The 18061-nt window shown below is 43.4% G+C and overlaps 1 protein-coding gene across 1 annotated transcript in view; it reads right to left on the bottom strand.

Moving 5' to 3' along the window:
• The window catches only part of LOC120317377 (prolylcarboxypeptidase), a 45842-nt gene extending 28202 nt beyond the window's left edge, over positions 1 to 17640 (bottom strand). Inside the window, exon 1 of the mRNA XM_039363945.1 lies at positions 17463 to 17640. Within this exon, the coding sequence (XP_039219879.1) occupies positions 17463 to 17636 (174 nt within the window). The 5' untranslated portion in view covers positions 17637 to 17640. The remainder of the gene's footprint in view (positions 1 to 17462) is intronic.
• Positions 17641 to 18061: the final 421 nt, after the last annotated feature.

Raw genomic sequence — 18061 nt, 5'->3', positions numbered from 1 at the left:
CTCCAAAGCACCTGAAGGCAGGACAAGAAGCAACGGATGGAAACTACAGCAAACATTGGGGCTGTAGACTCATCCCCAACAGCCTGCGCCTGTCTTCAACAGGGAAGGGACCCAGGGCAGAAAATATCCTGCAGCTGAGAAGGCTCCACACCCATTTGCACCACTCAGGTAACCCTGAGGACACAGATAAACCTCCAAGTGGCCTCAACAACTCTCTAAAAGGAGGCAAATGACCAGCTGTCTGCAAGGAGTATAAATCTTTCCACTCCCCACCATCCAGTCAGAGCTGAAGAAGCTTCTTGGATGAGAAGCGAAACGTCTTCAAAGAAAAACAAGGAAGTTCAGTTGCCTGCTGAAAAAAAGCAGCTTTGGGACTTTAAGATCATCAAAAATCCACATCTGCCTATCTTAGTTCCTTGGAAAGGATTCGACAAGGGGACAAATATGCCAAACCCAGTCTAAACATCACCACAAACTCCAGTATTTATTCAGTTCTGTTAATACCGTATTTCCCTGAAAATAACACCTGGTCTTTTATTTATTTTTTCTCCAAAAGAAGCATTAGGGCTTATTTTCTGGTTAGATCTTATTTTCAGGGAAATACAGTACCAAATGTGTCCGTCTGGCTGACGATCTTAACTGGGGCTTATTTTTGAGGTAAGACTTATATTACGAGCATCCTGAAAAATCTTGCTAGGGCTTATTTTCCGGTTGGGTTTTTTTTCCCCCAGAGAAACATGATAGCTACTCTAATTTTATGGCTTTCTCTGCAACTTTTCTGGCACATATCTGAACGTCCTGGGTCAACTGAAGAGTTCTAGAAAAAACAAACATTTCTGCCTTCGGAAAGAACGCCATATTTACAAAGCATCAAGTGTAAAACAATAAGGCAATTTAACAGCTTCCAAACACTATGTTTACATGATGCTTTAAGAAACACTTTGGTTTTTTCCAGTTCATACCCCTTGATAGAAGAAGTACACCTCAAGTATGTTTAATTTACCAAAGGGTATGAGGTGGAACCATCAAAGACAGCTCCAGAGAATGAGAAGACTCTTTTCACAAAACCTTTGAACTGACAAAACTGTATTTCAAACTCTGCAGATCTGTCGCGAATCAGATTTTGAGACAGATGAATTCAGGCATTTTTTTTAATAAAACATGAATTTGTTTATCAACATTAGGACCAGGGATGACATGATAGCAGCGTTCCAATATCTCAGGGGCTGCCCCAAAGAAGAGGGAGTCAAGCTATTCTCCAAAGCACCTGAAGGCAGGACAAGAAGCAACAGATGGAAACTAACCAAGGAGAGAAGCAACCTAGAACTAAGGAGAAACTTCCTGACAGTTAGAACAATTAACCAGTGGAACAACCTGCCTCCAAAAGCGGTGGATGCTCCAACACTGGAAGTCTTTAAGAAGAGACTGGACAGCCATTTGTCTGAAATGGTGTAGGGTTTCCTGCCTGAGCAGGGGGTTGGACTAGAAGACCTCCAAAGTCCCTTCCAATGTTGTTGTTGTTACAATTAACATGGAAAATTAATCAGAAAGGTTGTTACAAAAAATTTGCACTATAGGTAGTCCTCACTTAATAACCTTTCCAAGTTACAACAGATCCCCCCCCCCAAAAAAAGCTACTTGGACCCAGTTCTGGAGTTCTGATGACTGTAACCTGATTGCATTTTTGTCGCTTGGGAATTGATGCATCTTTATGACCAGTTGCAATATTCAATGGTCACATGACCTTTTTATGATTTTTTTGTCATAAAAATGCCCATAGGAATACCAATTCATTTAATGACTGCTGCATTGGCTCAACGACCATTGCAAAAAAATAAATAAATCATAAAATCAGGTCCTGTCTCGTGGGTGCCTCAATTCCAACTGCCATAATTTTACGATGGAAATTTTGTCCTCCACTACAGTCGTAAGTCAAGGACTACCAGTATAGTATTGTGGGAAGTCACACCCCCCCAGAGAAGAAAATATTAAAAGGGCAGAAAAATATATTTCCTCAAAGGATCTTAAAGAGGCAGAAAAGCACGCCCAGTTTTCTTAATAGCTCCAAGTCTCCCTCCTCCAAGCAGAAACCAGCTCTGTAGAAATGCAGATGTAAATAATTCATTCAGGAAGGCTGGAGGCCCCCAGCTAGAAGCTTAGGAAGACAAAGACTCTTAAAATTTACATACCCCACCCAAACTCTAAAACAGGACATAATAGGATTAACCCACAGATACCAAAGGGCACACTCAGATCAGGTTGAAGTTCATGCCACAGGAACAACTCCAAACAAAAGCTCCAGAGGATATAAAAACCCACTCCCTACATGTGCTCTCTCTTTTTTTTCTTCCAGAGCCATCTTTTTGTCTGGCTCTCCTCTTCAATAAACTGCAACCTTCTTTCTAAAGCAGTCGCCATTTGGTTTATTCCCTGCTTGGACTGAACCCTGATGAAGACTTTTCCTTCAATAGTATCTTCTACCCTGAACATCTTTCCCTGCGCCCCATTTATCAACTAAGTTAAAGATGTTTCTTCTTACATAAAAGCTCCAATATCACCAACATTTCCTAACCATTTTATTTCCTCTGGCTAACAACATTTTTTTCCCTGCCACAAACGGAAACTCCTGCCGGTAATATTTGAGGGGCTGCCACAAAGAAGAGCTAATCTCCAAAGTAGCTGAAGGCAAGAAAAGAAATAGTGGATGGAAACTAATCAAGGAGAGAAGCAACCTAGAACTAAGGAGAAATTTCCTGACAATGAGAGAACAATTAACCAGTGGAACAACCTGCCTCCAGAAGTTGTGGGTGCTCCAACACCGAAGATTTTAAGAAGATGTTAGAAGTACAGTCTTCATCCTGGTTCATCCAAGCCGGGAATAAATAAGCAAACATGGCGACTGCTTTGGGAAGAAGGTTACAGTTTATTGCAGAAAGATAGTCTTCAGGAAAGTACAGAGGAGAGAAGAAGCAGAGGGGTGATCTTTAAACAGGGGTTTTTATACCCTTTTGTGGTTTCCAAACTTGTCATTTCTGATTGATAACTAACTTACCATTTCTAATTGGTGAGTTAAAATTTGTCTTTCTTGATTTGCTGGTTTGTGACTATTGTTAGTTCCTTTTTCTTGCCTAAAAGGTATTAATTACTTTTATTGTTGTGTGTTAATCCTGATTGCTCTAGCTGGTTCCTCATTGTGTGTGTCAAGTGTTTGCTGTTAGCCTTAGGCTGCTGTTAATTCAGGTTAGTTTGATTGAGGGTTTTCCCAGATTATTCCTTCATTGAGGTGGGGAGAGTGTCCAGCTCCCATCAAAGAGGTTGGACAACCATTTGTCTGACATGGTATATAGATTCTCCTGCTTGAACAGTTGAGGGAACTAGGTATGTCTAGTACAGAAGGACTAGGGATGACATGATAGCAGTCTTCTGCTACTTGAGGGATTGTTTCAGAAAAGAGGGGGGGGGTGATCTATTCTCCAAAACACCTGAGGGCAAGACAAGAAGTAACAGGTAGAACAGTGGTTCTCAATCTTTTTAATGCCGTGACCCCCAACCGGTCGTAAGCCGAGGACTACTCAACCGGTTGTAAGTCGAGGACTACTCAACTGGTGCAGCACCGTTTGCAGAATGGGACTTTTGGCGGGCTCAGCAGGGCAGAGACAGCCTGGACAATGCCTATTGGCTTTTGAAAGCCAATGGAATTAGACTCTATTCAAGAGAGTATATTCTATTGGCTTTCAAAAGCCAATAGAATAAAAGGGAGTAGCACAACTAAGGAAAAGGGGGAAAAAATGGCGGACTGCATTGCTTGGCGACCCCCGTGAAATGGTCGTTCGACCCCAAATGGGGTCCCGACCCACAGGTTGAAAACCACTGAGGTAGAAGATCATTAAAAAGAGACCCAACCTAGAACCAAGGAGACATTTCCTGACAGTGAGAACTATTAATCAGTGGACAGGCTTATCTCCAGAAGCCATGAATGCTCCATCACTGGAGATATTTCAGAAGAGATGGGACAAGGATTTTTCTCCTGCTTGTGCAGGGGGTTGGACTAGAAGACCTCTAAGGTCCCTTCCAATTCTGATACTGTTACTGAAACTACTCCCTACCTTTCGCCCACTAATTGTTTTATTTTTGTTAACTGCCAAGAGTTTGTAGGTGTGGCTAGGCTAAGACAGAGCGAAACCGAAAAGAGTAGGAAGGTGAGAAAGCAATTACTGTAATTGCCAAAATTGCCAAAGATTTATTTCCATAATTAACCACACAAAATATTATGACCAAAATTGTTTAAGTAGTGCAAAGGAAACCTACAAAATAAATGGGATGTTGATTTACTAAATAGATAAACATCATACTGCATACTTCATCCAACACTGGATTTTATTTTTTTATGATTCAAAAATAAACAGATTTATGGTCAAAATTCAGCAGATAATGATCATGACTTAAGGGTTAGAGTTAGGGTTATCATTTTCACAATATAGTCAGTCCTCAACTTAGGACTGTTTAATGAAAATTCAAAGTGTTGACTGCCTTGGAAAAACACTCCCAGCCTGTCACAACATGCCCACACAATCACATTATCACAATTTAGGCAGTTGGCTCGCATTTACGATGGTTGCAGCATTTTGCATTCACGTAATCACAATTTGAGTCTTTCCTAGACGGCTTTTCACAAGCATGTTCATCTTATCGCTTTCTTAATGACTGTACTGATTAGCAACCAAAATTCCAGTCCTAATATGGTCCTAAGCCGAGGACTGCCTATAGGATGCTGACGCAGTAAACTATTACTCAATTTCACAGAAGACTGCTCTAAAAACATCACGCAGCCCTTGCATTAAAAAGGCAAAACGGCTATCATTAAAGTGTTGAATGTATGCTTTAAGGTGCAAATTACTCCTACAACTTTTCAAAGTGGCCCACAGGTGAAAGGTTTAAAAAACTGTAAAGCCCATCTTGGAAATCATATTTTGTAAATCTGGGAGCTGACATCACACATCTTAACTTTGACTATTTTGAAAGCCATTGATCTAAGGCAGCGGTTCTCAACCTATGGGTCACGACCCTATTTGGGGTCAATCGACCACTTTTCGGGGGTCGGCAAAGGCGGCGATCCGCCATTTTCTCCCCTCCGGGGGGGGCACCGCGCATGCATGCCGTGCACGGGGGCGCCGCCGCGCATGGGGCACCGCCACGCATGCGCATAGCGCACGGGGGCGCGCATGCACGCCGCGCATGGGGGAGGCACCGCGCATGCGCGCTGCACACGGGGGGGCGCCCCCATGCACGCCGCGCCGCGCATGCACATAACGTTTGTGTGACGGGGGTCGCCGTCACACAAACGTTGAGAACCGCTGATCTAAGGGAAACTCAAGTACTTTGGCCACCTAATGAGAAGGAAGGACTCACTGGAGAAGGGCCTAATGCTGGGAAAGATTGAGGGCAATAGAAGAAGGGGACAACAGAGAATGAGATGGCTGGATGGAGTCACTGAAGCAGTAGGTGTGAATTTAAATGGACTCCAGAAGATGGTGGAGGACAGGAAGACCTGGAGGAACGTTGTCCATGGGGTCGCGATGGGTCGGACAGGACTTCACAACTAACAACAAGCAAAACACAGTTTCAGGAAGGGTTCCACCTAAACTGCGTGGCCCAAAGTTTAGTTTTTGGGTGTGGTGATAATGCCACATACTATGGTATATAGGGCTTCCTATCATTAGAAAGGTGTGGCTGAAGATAGATGCAGGGTTTCACTAGTAATTGTGCAACTTGGACATTGGACACTGAATAAGAATCAAGGAAATCAGCTTTCTTTTTGACTATCAAAGCTTCACTGATTCCCCGTTCAGGTTAGTGTGGATTTCTTTCCAGTGCAGAAAAGAGGAGTTTTCTTCAGCAGTAGACTTCCTTCTGCAACTTTTGAACTGTGTTTTCATTAGCAGTTTCCACATACTGCGTTTAGCTTAAGAATCCATGTGTGTTTTAGAAAAAGCCATGGAGATTTTGTCTTATTTACCAAAATAAGAGCACTGATCTATCAGTTCCTCCTTTGGAGTAGGGCCATTCTACTGAATACATTTATTTACTGAATTTCTGTAGCCACCCATCTCACTTGCACGCAACTCCGAGCAGCATACACAAAATGGTGTGAGAGTTGCCTTCCGGCACAAAGTAGACAGTGCTCTCAAGTTTCTCGGAAATATATCTGTGGTACAACCCACAGGTTGATTACTTCACAATTTATTCTGCATTCATCCGTGTTGCTGTATTTGCTAAAAGGCAATGTTTATGTCAAAAGTAAAAAAAAAAAATCTGATGAAATCAGGAGAACTTTCAGTCCGTGGCTTTTGAAAAGAAGAAAGAAAGAAAGAGAGAGAGAGAGAAAGACAGAGAGAGAGAAAAGAGAGAGACAGAAATAGAGAGGGAGAGAGAGAGGGAGAGAAAGAGAGAGAGAGAAAGAAAGAAAAGAGAGAGAAAGAGAGAAAGAAAAAAAAAGAAAGAGAAAGAGAGAAAGACAGAGAAAAAAGAGAGACAGAAATAGAGAGGGAGAGAAAGAGAGAGAGAGAAAGAAAGAAAGAAAAGAAAGAGAAAGAGAAAGAAAGGAGAAAAAAGAGAAATAAAAAGAAATAGAGAAAAAAGAAAGAAAGAGAGGAAGAAAGAAAGAAAGAAAGAAACAAAGAAAGAAAGAAACAAAGAAAGAAAGAAAAAAGAGAGAAAAGAGACAGAAATAGAGAGGGAGAGAAAGAAAAAAAGAAGAGAGAGAGAGAGAGAAAAAAGAGACAGAAATAAAGAGGGAGAGAGAAAGAGAGAAAAAACAGAGAAAGAAGAAATGAAAGAAAGAAAGAAAGAAAGAAAGAAAGAAAGAGAAAGAAAGAAAGAAAGAAAGAAATTTAACTCTCATAGATGACTCTGAACTGGAAAGCAGAAAGAAGAGGCTGATTCACAAATTCAGAGTGTTGAGAAATAGGTTTTTACACACACATAAATACATACATAGGCTAAGATGAGGAGTCACACTACTTAAACACGTTCTAAAAATTCCCGGTTACTGTCTGATTCTGTGGATCTCTGAAGCTTGTTAATCAACCCTTTGTTCGCCTGTAGAACCAGCTTCTGCACACGCTCCCTTCTACACCCACATCACTAGCAACCTGCCCACACAGAACTTTTTCCCCACTTAACAGCTAGTCATGCTCCGTCCTGCTCTGAATACACATTAGCACAGTATTAACCAACATCAGCAACTTTAAGACTGTAGCCTTTGGTCCCCAGAATGAACATTAAATTTTAGGATGATTGTATATGCAAGTAGTCCTCGGCTTACAATCCTTCGTTTAGTGACCATTTGAAGTTACGACGGCACCGAAAAAAAGGGACTTGTGACCAATTTTCAGACTAACCACCGTTACTGCATCCCCACGGTTACGTGATCAAAATCTGAGCACTTGGTAACTGGCATGTATTTATGACAGTTGCAGTATACCGGGTCAAATGATCATCATTTATAATCTTCCTGGCTGGCTTCCGACAAGCGAAGTTAGTGGGGGAAGCCTGATTCACTTAACAACCGCATGATCTGCTTAACAGAGGCAAAACTGACATAACCATCTTGTTATACTTCATTATGGAGTGCTATAAGTCTAAATGCTACTATCTAGTGGACGATCACTTGATCATGAGCCAGCAGTGTATAGCAGCAACCAAAAAAGCTAATACAATCCTGGGTTGTATAAACAGAGGCATAAAATCAAGATCATGAGAAGTACTATTACCGATTTATAAAACCCTAGTAAGGCTACACCTGGAATACTGCAGCCAATTTTGGTCACCCTATCACAAAAAAGATGTTGGGAGCTTGGAAAAAGTTCAGAGAAGAGCAACTAAGATGATCAGAGGCCTGGAGACCAAAACATATGAAGAACGGCTGCAGGACTTGAATTTGGCCAATCTAAAGGAAAGAAGAAATAGGGGAGACATGATAGCAGTGTTCCAGTATCTGAGGGACTGCCACAAGGAAGGGGGGTCAAACTATTTTCCAAAGCACCAGAGGGCAGGACAAGAAACAAGGGATGGAAGCTGATCAAAGAGAGAAGCAACCTGGAATTAAGGAGAAACTTCCTGACAGTGATGACAACCAACCAGTAGAACAGCTTGCCACCAGAGATCATGGGCGCTTCATCACTGGAGATTTTTAAGAAGAGACTAGACATCCACCTGTCTGAGATGGTACAGGTTCTCCTGCTTGAGCAGGGGGCTGGGCTAGGAGACCTCCAAGGTCCCTTCCAGCTTCTATTCTATTCTATTCTATTCTATTCTATTCTATTCTATTCTATTCTATTCTATTCCTTATTTCTATTCTATTCTATTCTATTCCATTCCATTCCATTCTCCTATTCTATTCTATTCTATTCTATTCTATTCTATTCTATTCTTTCCTGTTTTTCTGTTCTATTCTATTCTATTCTATTCTATTCCATTCCATTCTCCTATTCTATTCTATTCTATTCTATTCTATTCTATTCTATTCTATTCTTTCCTGTTTTTCTGTTCTATTCTATTCTATTCTATTCTATTCCATTCCATTCTATTCTATTCTATTCTATTCTATTCTATTCTATTCTATTCTATTCTATTCTATTCTATTCTATTCTATTCTATTCTATTCTATTCTATTCTATTCTATTCTATTCTATTCTATTCTGTTCTATTCTATTCTATTCTATTCTATTCCATTCCATTCCATTCTCCTATTCTATTCTATTCTATTCTATTCTATTCTATTCTATTCTATTCTATTCTATTCTATTCTATTCTATTCTTTCCTGTTTTTCTGTTCTATTCTATTCTATTCTATTCCATTCCATTCTCCTATTCTATTCTATTCTATTCTATTCTATTCTTTCCTGTTGTTCTATTCTATTCTATTCTATTCTATTCTATTCTATTCTATTCTATTCTATTCTATTCTATTCTATTCCCTGTTCCATTTTCCTATTCTATTCTATTCTATTCTACTCTACTCTCTTGCTTACCGACCAAAATTTTGGGCTTAATTGTGCTAAAATTTTGGGCTTAATTGTGCTTATAGGTCAAGGACAACCTGTCCCCAAACATTTTTGGCCAACAGAATAAAACTATGATTGAGACCAGATTAGGCAATTTACAGTGGGATGAGACCATAATTGCTGGAGCTTTGTTATGATGGTTAGTCACTGCCTTGAAGGAAAAATATGGGGCAGGAAGTTCTTGATATCCGGACATCCTTAAGAAGTCGGGTCTGTGTTGTGACCTACAGATAAGTGCATAGAAATAAAATTTCACTGAGAATACGCAAACAACAACTTCCGCACTTTCCTGGCTGTTCAAAAGCTATTGTTTTCTCCTGGCAGGGTTTTTTTTTTCCTCTCAGTGTTGGTCCCTTGGTGTGGAAATATCTGCCAGACAAGCTTCACTCATGCCCTTGGTAATCTATCAGCTTGATTACTGCAATGCGCTCCACGTGGGGCTACCCTAGAAGAGTACTTGGAAACTAGAGTTGGTACAGGCTGCAGTGGCAGCAGAGACAGTTCTGGAGGCCTCTAGGGTGGCACGGATAGCAGCGTTGTTGTACAAGGTGCAATGGCTGCCAGTTTGTTTTCAGGTCCAATCCAAAGTGTTGTGACCTTTAAAGCCTTGCATGGCATGAGTTCAGGGGTATTTGAGGCGCCGTCTCACCCCAATAGGATTAGCCATCCTGATCGTAAGTTGAGAACTGTTTGTACAATTTGGGAAAGTTAAGAAACGGACAAACCAAGTGAGACTTCTCTAGATCAATGGCATTCCCAATACAGGTGGTCCTCAACTTACCGTATATGCCGGTGTACAAGGCGACCCGGCGTATAAGACCCCCGTCTTTGTCGCCAAGCCGCATTCCTAGAACGTCATCTTATACGCCGAAAACTACCAGTATTTCTGGCGTATAAGACGACTCGGCGTATAAGACGACCCCCGTCTTTGGCGCCGATTTTAGCGCTTGCGGAAGTTGCCTTATACGCCGGCATATATGGTATAACTTTTCATTTAGTCATTGCTTGAACTTACAATAGCAACAGCACTTAGATGTACATACTGCTTCACAGTGCTTTACAGCCCCTCTCTGAGCACTTTAGAGTCAGCCTATTTGCCCCCAACAATCTGGACCCTCATTTTACCGACCTCGGAAGGATGGAAGGCTGAGTCGACCCTGAGCCGGTCAAGATTGAACTGCCGGCAGTCGGCAGAGTTAGCCTGCAATGCTGCTGTCATGGTTCCGACAGATAAAACTCTTCAAAGAAGTCCGAGGCATTTTTACCTTAAAGAATCTTTATTTGAGAAGCATAGTCTGAAGCCAAAAACTGGATTCCCCTCCCCTCAGCACATAGTTTCACAACACAATTCCCTCCTCCAATTAACAGTCATAAATCACATTCTCCAATTAGTTTGAAATGCAGGCTTTCCCACCAGACCTCCAGCCCAGCCAATTCTTATCATCTCTTATTTCAATAACCTAGGTTCTCACACCAGATCCAGTATTGTTATGTCTAGCTGAATTCTCATGCACATTCCTCCCCCCCCCCCGACAGCATCATCTAACTCTAGCTCTAATTCTAAAAGTAAAACATAAGAAGAAAATGGTTGCATCTCCAACTGTTGTTAAAAGCAAAAACATCCAATGTTAGCAGCGTTGACAGCTGCACTTTAACCGCTGCGCACCACCACGGCTCTTTCCTTTCTCACCCAAAAAGGATCAAAAAGACCCCAGCACCTCCCCACCAGTAATCAGCACTCAGATCAGCATAATTAACTCCAAGGTCAACTTCAGACCAACAATCAAGTAAATACCCCAATCAAGAAACTGCCACAGAACCAACGGTAAACAGCCCAAAGAATCCCTAAGACTTCCGTCACCCAACACAGACAGGCAAGACACCAGAATATAAACTGACAGCAAACAGCACTCCTTACTAGTGCTGATGATGTTACCTAGCTGGGTAATGAAACGTCTGCAAGAAAACAAGCAAGCTCAGAGAGCAGCGAGGACCCCATACGCTGCTGCTTCTTCCTCCTTTCTCCTTCTCCATGAACACACTCCCTTCTAGCACTGATGATGTTACCTAGTTTGGGTAATGAAACGTCTGCAAGAAAACAGCCAAGATCAGAGAGGACCAAGGACCCCACAGTCCTCCTCCTCCTCCTCCTCCATTTCACAAACCCCACTTCTTTCTAGCACTGATGATGTTACCTAGTTGGGTAATGAAATGTCTGCAAGAAAACAAGCAATCTCAGAGAGCACCAAGGACCCCATAGTCCTCCTCCTCCCTCCTCCTCCTCCTACCCCACTCCCTTCTAGCACTGATGATGTTACCTAGGTGGGTAATGAAACGTCTGCAAGAAAACAGCCAAGATCAGAGAGCACCAAGGACCCCATAGTCGTCGTCATCCTCCTCCTCCATTTCACAAACCCCACTTCTTTCTAGCACTGATGATGTTATGTAGTTGGGTAATGAAATGTCTGCAAGAAAACAAGCAAGCTCAGAGAGCACCAAGGACCCCACAGTCTTCTTCTTCCTCCTCCTCCTCCTCCTCCTCCTCCTCCTCCTCCTCCACCTCCTCCTCCATTCTCTATTCCACAAACCCCACTTCCTGCTAGCACTGATGATGTTACCTAGCTGGGTAATGAAACGTCTGCAAGAAAACAAGCAAGCTCAGAGAGCACCAAGGACCCCACAGTCTTCTTCTTCTTCCTCCTCCTCCTCCTCCTCCTCCTCCTCCTCCTCCTCCTCCTCCTCCTCCTCCTCCACCTCCTCCTCCATTCTCTATTCCACAAACCCCACTTCCTGCTAGCACTGATGATGTTACCTAGCTGGGTAATGAAATGTCTGCAAGAAAACAACTAAGCTCAGAGAGCACCAAGGACCCCACAGTCTTCCTCCTCCTCCTCCTCCTCCTCCTCCTCCTCCTCCTCCTCCTCCTTCTCCTCCTCCTCCTCCTCCTCCTCCTCCTCCATCCTCGATTCCACAAACCCCACTTCCTGCTAGCACTGATGATGTTACCTAGCTGGGTAATGAAACGTCTGCAAGAAAACAAGCAAGCTCAGAGAGCACAAAGGACCCACAGTCCTCCTCTTCTTCTTCTTCTTCCTCCTCCTCCTCCTCCTCCTCCTCCCATACTCCCTCTTAGCACTGATGATGTTGCCTAGTTGGGTAATAAAATGTCTGCAAGAAAACAACCAAGCTCAGAGAGCACCAAGGACCCCACAGTCGTTGTCGTCGTCGTCCTCCTCCTCCTCCATCCTCTATTCCACAAACCCCACTTCCTGCTAGCACTGATGATGTTACCTAGTTGGGTAATGAAACGTCTGCAAGAAAACAAGCAAGTTCAGAGAACAGCGAGGACCCCACACGCTTCTTCTTCCTCCTCTTCCTCCTACCCCACTCCCTTCTAGCACTGATGATGTTATCTAATTGGGCAAGAAAACAAGCAAGCTCAGAAAGCACCAAGGATCCCATAGTTTAACCCTCAGCTACAAATATTCTCCTTCAATTGATACCAAGGGGTTTTTTTTTTCCATTTCTGCTTAAGGCATTACACATCAAACCCCACATTATTTCCCAGTTAATCTGATCTCACGTTTCAACTACAAAGCGGCTAAGTGTACTTTGCTGTTGTTACCATCCCTGGAGCAAGACAGGCAGCCATTATGCTAATTTACGGTACTCAGATATTACACCAGTCCTTCCTTAGGCATGAATCTAAAATCAGACGAAAGGGCAAGATAACTCAATATTTTCTTGCAATGCCAAAATGCAGAAATTTCCAAACAACTGAAGACTGCCCGGTGTGCACTTCTTTTGATGAATGCATTTACAGTAGTGGCCAAAATAGTGGAAACCTTTTGGGAAAAGTGTATTTTTGAGGTTTGAGGGCTAATAACACCACTTTCTTTTTGGAGCAGTACCATACAATTATATATCAATGGAAAGATAATTTAATCAAGAATGTAATGCAACATAGTTTGTTGAATTATCTGTACCGCCAATAGAATAAAAGGGAGTAGCACAGCTAAGGAAAAGGGCAAAAAAAATGGCAGACTGCATTGTTTGGCAACCCCCGTGAAATGGTCGTTCGACCCCAAATGGGGTCCCAACCCACAGGTTGAGAACCACTGATCTAGCCAAAGAAACAACTACTTGCTTAAATATGAGCCAGCAGTGTGCTGCAGCTGCCAAAAAGGCCAACCCAGTGCTAGGCTGCATTAACAGAGGGATAGAATCAAGATCACGTGAAGTATTAATACCACTCTTTAATGCCTTGGTAAGGCCACACTTGGAATACTGCATCCAGTTTTGGTCACAACGATGTAAAAAAGATGTTGAGACTCTAGAAAGAGTACAGAGAAGAGCAACAAAGATGATTAGGGGACTGGAGGCTAAAACATATAAGGAACGGTTGCTAGAATTGGGTATGTCTAGTTTAACGAAGAGAAGGACAAGGGGGGACATGATAGCAGTATTCCAATATCTCAGGGGCTGCCATAAAGAAGAGGGAATTAAGCTATTTTCCAAAGCACCTGAAGGCAGGACAAGAAGCAACGGGTGGAAACTAATCAAGGAGAGAAGCAACCTAGAACTAGGGAGAAACTTCCTGACAGTGAGAACAATTAATCAGTGGAACAGCCTGCCTCCAGAAGCAGTAAATGCTCCAAAACTGGAAGTTTTTAAGAAGAGACTGGACAGCCATTTGTCTGAAATGGTGTAGGGTTTCCTGCCCGAGCAGGGGGTTGGACTAGATGACCTCCAAGGTCCCTTCCAACTTTACTATTATTATTATCATTATTATTAATTCTTTTTTTAAAAAGCCATCTGTGGGAAGATTGGCACACTTCGCAACTTTGCAGAAAGTTCCCACGCTTAAGAGTAATTGTGATTCCAATTCTTACATCAAGCTTGGGATGTCCCAATTGAATAGCTTGCAAATTCATCCATTACAAGATTGTAATGTTCAAAATATTTGCCATTTCACCTGCTTGCTTAACAAACCTATTATGATAGTACAAACTGCCATTTAACTTTCCAGTCACAGAGGCTCAAGATTGTCAGCACTTCTAACTGAACAATGAACACAACGCTGCCACGTTTTAAGGAGAAATGGAATCATTGCACCAGTACAACGGAAGTTGAATTTAAAGGCTTCCAAGAAGCAAGATCAGAATTTACATTAACTTCCTTGCAGGCTTAATACAATAGCCCAGTGGTAGCGAACCTATGGCACAGGTGCCAGAGGCAGCACTCAGAGCCCTCTCTGTGGGCACGCGTGCCATCGCTCCAGTCCTAGATCTTCAGCTGGGTTTTATAAAACCTTTTCGCTTTAGGCCACCGCTGCCGTGTGCAAAAAAAAAAAAAAAGTTCAATCAATCAGTCAGTTTCAACTTCTCGCGGAAAAAAAAAGATCTCACAAAGCTGGAATTGATTGATTGAACTTTTTAGTCCCACCCAGTCTGCCATTATCACCGCAGCCATGTCCACCCAATGGGCCACGCCCACCCGCCACCCGACGATGCATAAGTGGGTTTTGGGTTGAAGTTTGGGTACTCGGTCTCTAAAAGGTTCGCCATCACTGCAATAGCCGAACATCTACTATATATAGTAACTTGCATTAGAGCAGTGGTTCTCAACCTGTGGGTTGGGACCCCATTTGGAGTTGAACGACCATTTCATGGGGGTTGCCAAACAACGCAGTCCGCCATTTTTTTTCCCTTTTCCTTAGCTGTGCTACTCTCTTTTATTCTATTGGCTTTTGAAAGCCAATAAAATAGACTCTCTTGAATAGAGTCTAATTCGATTGGCTTTCAAAAGCCAATAAGAATTGTCCAGGCTGTCTCTGCCCTGCTGAGCCCGCCAAAAGTCCCATTCTGCAAACGGTGCTGCACCAGTTGAGTAGTCCTCGACTTACGACCGGTTGGGGGTCACGGCATTAAAAAGGTTGAGAACCACTGCATTAGAGGTTTGAGCTTTTGAAAAGCCCATCTTCAGCAACTCCGCCAAATCACCCCTCAAAGCCAGCATAATCATCCGATTACAGGTAGTCCTCAATTTACAACCATTCATTTAGTGACCATTCAAAGGCACTGAAAAAAAAGTGACTTAGCATGATTTTTCACACTTACGACTGATGCAGCATCTCCATGATCACGTGATCCAAATTCAGGCACTGATTCATATTTATGACGGTTGCAGTGTCCCGGGGTCATGTGTTCCCCTTTTTGTGACTTTCTGGCAAGCAAAGTCAATGGAGAAGCCAGCTTCGCTTCCTAACATAACAATTGCAGTGATTCACTCAACTGTGGCAAGGAAGGTCATAAAAATGGGGCAAAACCCACTTAACTTTCTTGCTTTGCAACAGAAATTTGGGGCTTAGTTGTGGTGGTAAATCAAGGATTAGCTTTATATGATAGTGGCTTGTTTGACTGATTAGCCTGATGTTCAGCATCAAACTTTCCAAACTCAGAGACTACCCCCACATAAGACATCCAAAAAGTACTCAAGTCAGAATAATCAATGGACAGATTGCCTTCCTAAGACCATCTCTTCTTTGCAATATTTTTCCCACAGTCTTACAAACTTTCCCCTAAACCCATTCTTCTCTTTCCCAGCCCGATTTCTTTCAAAACGGCCATCCTAGCCCAACAAGACAGTCTTCAGACAGGGTAAGCCAACGATTAGCTGAACAAACCCTAACCCAGATTGACATTATGCACTAATCTTCATCAATGACAGAGGAGAGAATTGAAGGGGAACTCATCATATCTGCAGATGACACCGAACTGACAGGAGTAGCCAACACCCCAGAAGACAAACTCAGGATCCAAAAAGATCTTAACAAACTTGAACAATGGGTCCTAACCAACAAAATGAGTTTCAATGTGGAGAAAAGCAAAATCTTACATTTAGGCAGGAAAAACCAAAGGTAGAAATACAGATTGGGTGAGACTTGGCTTAAAAACAGTAAGTGTAAGAGGGACCTTGGAGTCTTGGTGGACAATCACTTGACTATGAGCCAGCAGTGTGCAGCAGCAACCAAAAAAGCTAATACAATCCTGGGTTATATAAACAGAGGAATAGACTCAAGATCACACTTTATAAAACCCTAGTAACACAACACCTGGAATACTGCAGCTAATTTTGGTCACCATATCACAAAAAAAGATGTTGAGACCTTGGAAAAAATTCAGAGAAGAGCAACTAAGATGATCAAAGGCCTGGAGACTAAAACATACGAAGAACGGCTGCGGGACTTGGGTTTGGCCAGTCTAAAGAAAAGAAGAAATAGGGGAGACATGATAGCAGTGTTCCAGGATCTGAGGGGCTGCTACAAGGCAGAGAGGGCCAGGTTGTTTACCAAAGCACCAGAGGGAAAGACGAGAAACAATGGTTGGAAACTGACCAAAGAGAGAAGCAAACTGGAACTAAGGAGAAACTTCCTGACAGTGAGGACAATTAACCAGTGGAACAGCTTGCCTCCAGAAATCATGGGCACTCCATCACTGGAGATTTTCAAGAAGAGACTAGCCAGTCACTTGGCTGAGACAGTGTAGGTTCTCCTGCTTGAGCAGGGGGCTGGACTAGAAGACCTCCAAGGTCCCTTCCAGCTCTATTCTATTCTAACATTTCTCAACTTCAACAACTTGGAGATGTGTGGACTTCAAACTCCCAGAATTCCCCAGCCAGTATACTGGCTGCATGCTGATTGAAGAATGAGGGGTCTTTGACGGTTTTTTTTTTTTTTGAGCTTGTTTTCTTGCAGATGTGTTTCATTACCCAAACTAGGTGATATCATCATGCATTACTAGCATCTGCAAGAAAACAAGCTAGCACAGATGGTGTTACCTAGTTTGGGTAATGAAATGTCTGCAAGAAAACAAGCTCAGAGAGCATCAAGGACCTCTCATTTCAACCCTGAACTACAAATATTATCTTTGATTGAAGAATTCTGGAAGTTGAAGTCCACCCAACTTAAAATGGCCAAGGTTGAGTGACTTAGGATATACCGCCATCCTGCAGCATCAGATTCTTTCTGTGTCTTCCCACAACAGGCTAAGCTTCAGAGACAGTGCAATTGTTAAATCCCAGTGCGTTGATGGGTCAAGCCCCGCTAACCTGTGTATGATCAAGGATGTGCTAGGAATCACAGTTAGTTATTGCGGCACTAAACTCAGACCCCTTTTGTTGGCTGGCTTGCCAGTCCAACGAGAGGCTTCCTTTTGCTGCAGCTCTCGCTGCAAATTTTCCCTTCCAGGCACAGCGAGGGCGATCCTGCGGAACTCACCACCACTGGATACAGGCACGGTTAAAAGGGAAACGGAAGGGAGTGTGTGGAGGAAGAAACACAGGATGCTTTGCGACGAAAGGGCTTGAAGGGAAGCCGCCCGGCTCTTTCTGCCTTACCTTCTGGGTGATATAGCAAGTGCGGTAAGCGTGAAGCCCCAAGAGCCGGGAGGGATCGGGACGGGGGGCCTCGTGGAGACGCAGAGGAGCGAAGATGCTCTGGGCACGCCCGAAATCGCCGACCCAGGCGAGGCAGAAGAGCCACCCGCCCCACATCCCCGCAGAGACCCTCATGACGGCTGGGCAACCGGCCGAAATCAAGACTGCCGCCGCTTCTCCCGTTTTTATACCCGGGTTGCGGGAAGGGGGCGGGCCAGAAAGCCGTCTGACCCCACCCACAGCCCGAGACGAGCAAATGAGCGGCTCCTCTCAAAAATCAGCCACGCCCCCCATTCGATGATTCGCTGCCAGAGAGAATAAGAGAGCGGTGGGAGGAGAGCCAGAAAGGCAGGTAAGCCTTCAGAGAGGCTTTCTGCGATTCCGCCTGAGGCAAAAGCGTAGGGCAGGGGTCTTCAAACTTGGCCAGCGTGCCTGGCTGAGGAATTCTGGGAGTTGAAGTCCACAAGTCATCAAAGGGCCAAGTTTGAAGACCCTTGGTGTAGGCTGTTCCTTTCCACCACCACTCCCCCCCCCCCGGTCACCCCATCTTTGACAAAGCT

This window comes from Crotalus tigris, unplaced genomic scaffold, assembly GCF_016545835.1.
Source record: "Crotalus tigris isolate CLP2741 ecotype Arizona unplaced genomic scaffold, ASM1654583v1 scf7180000019633.284382, whole genome shotgun sequence".
In the NCBI taxonomy this organism is placed as follows: Eukaryota; Metazoa; Chordata; class Lepidosauria; order Squamata; family Viperidae; genus Crotalus; species Crotalus tigris.
This window is presented reverse-complemented; position numbering and strand designations above follow the sequence as displayed.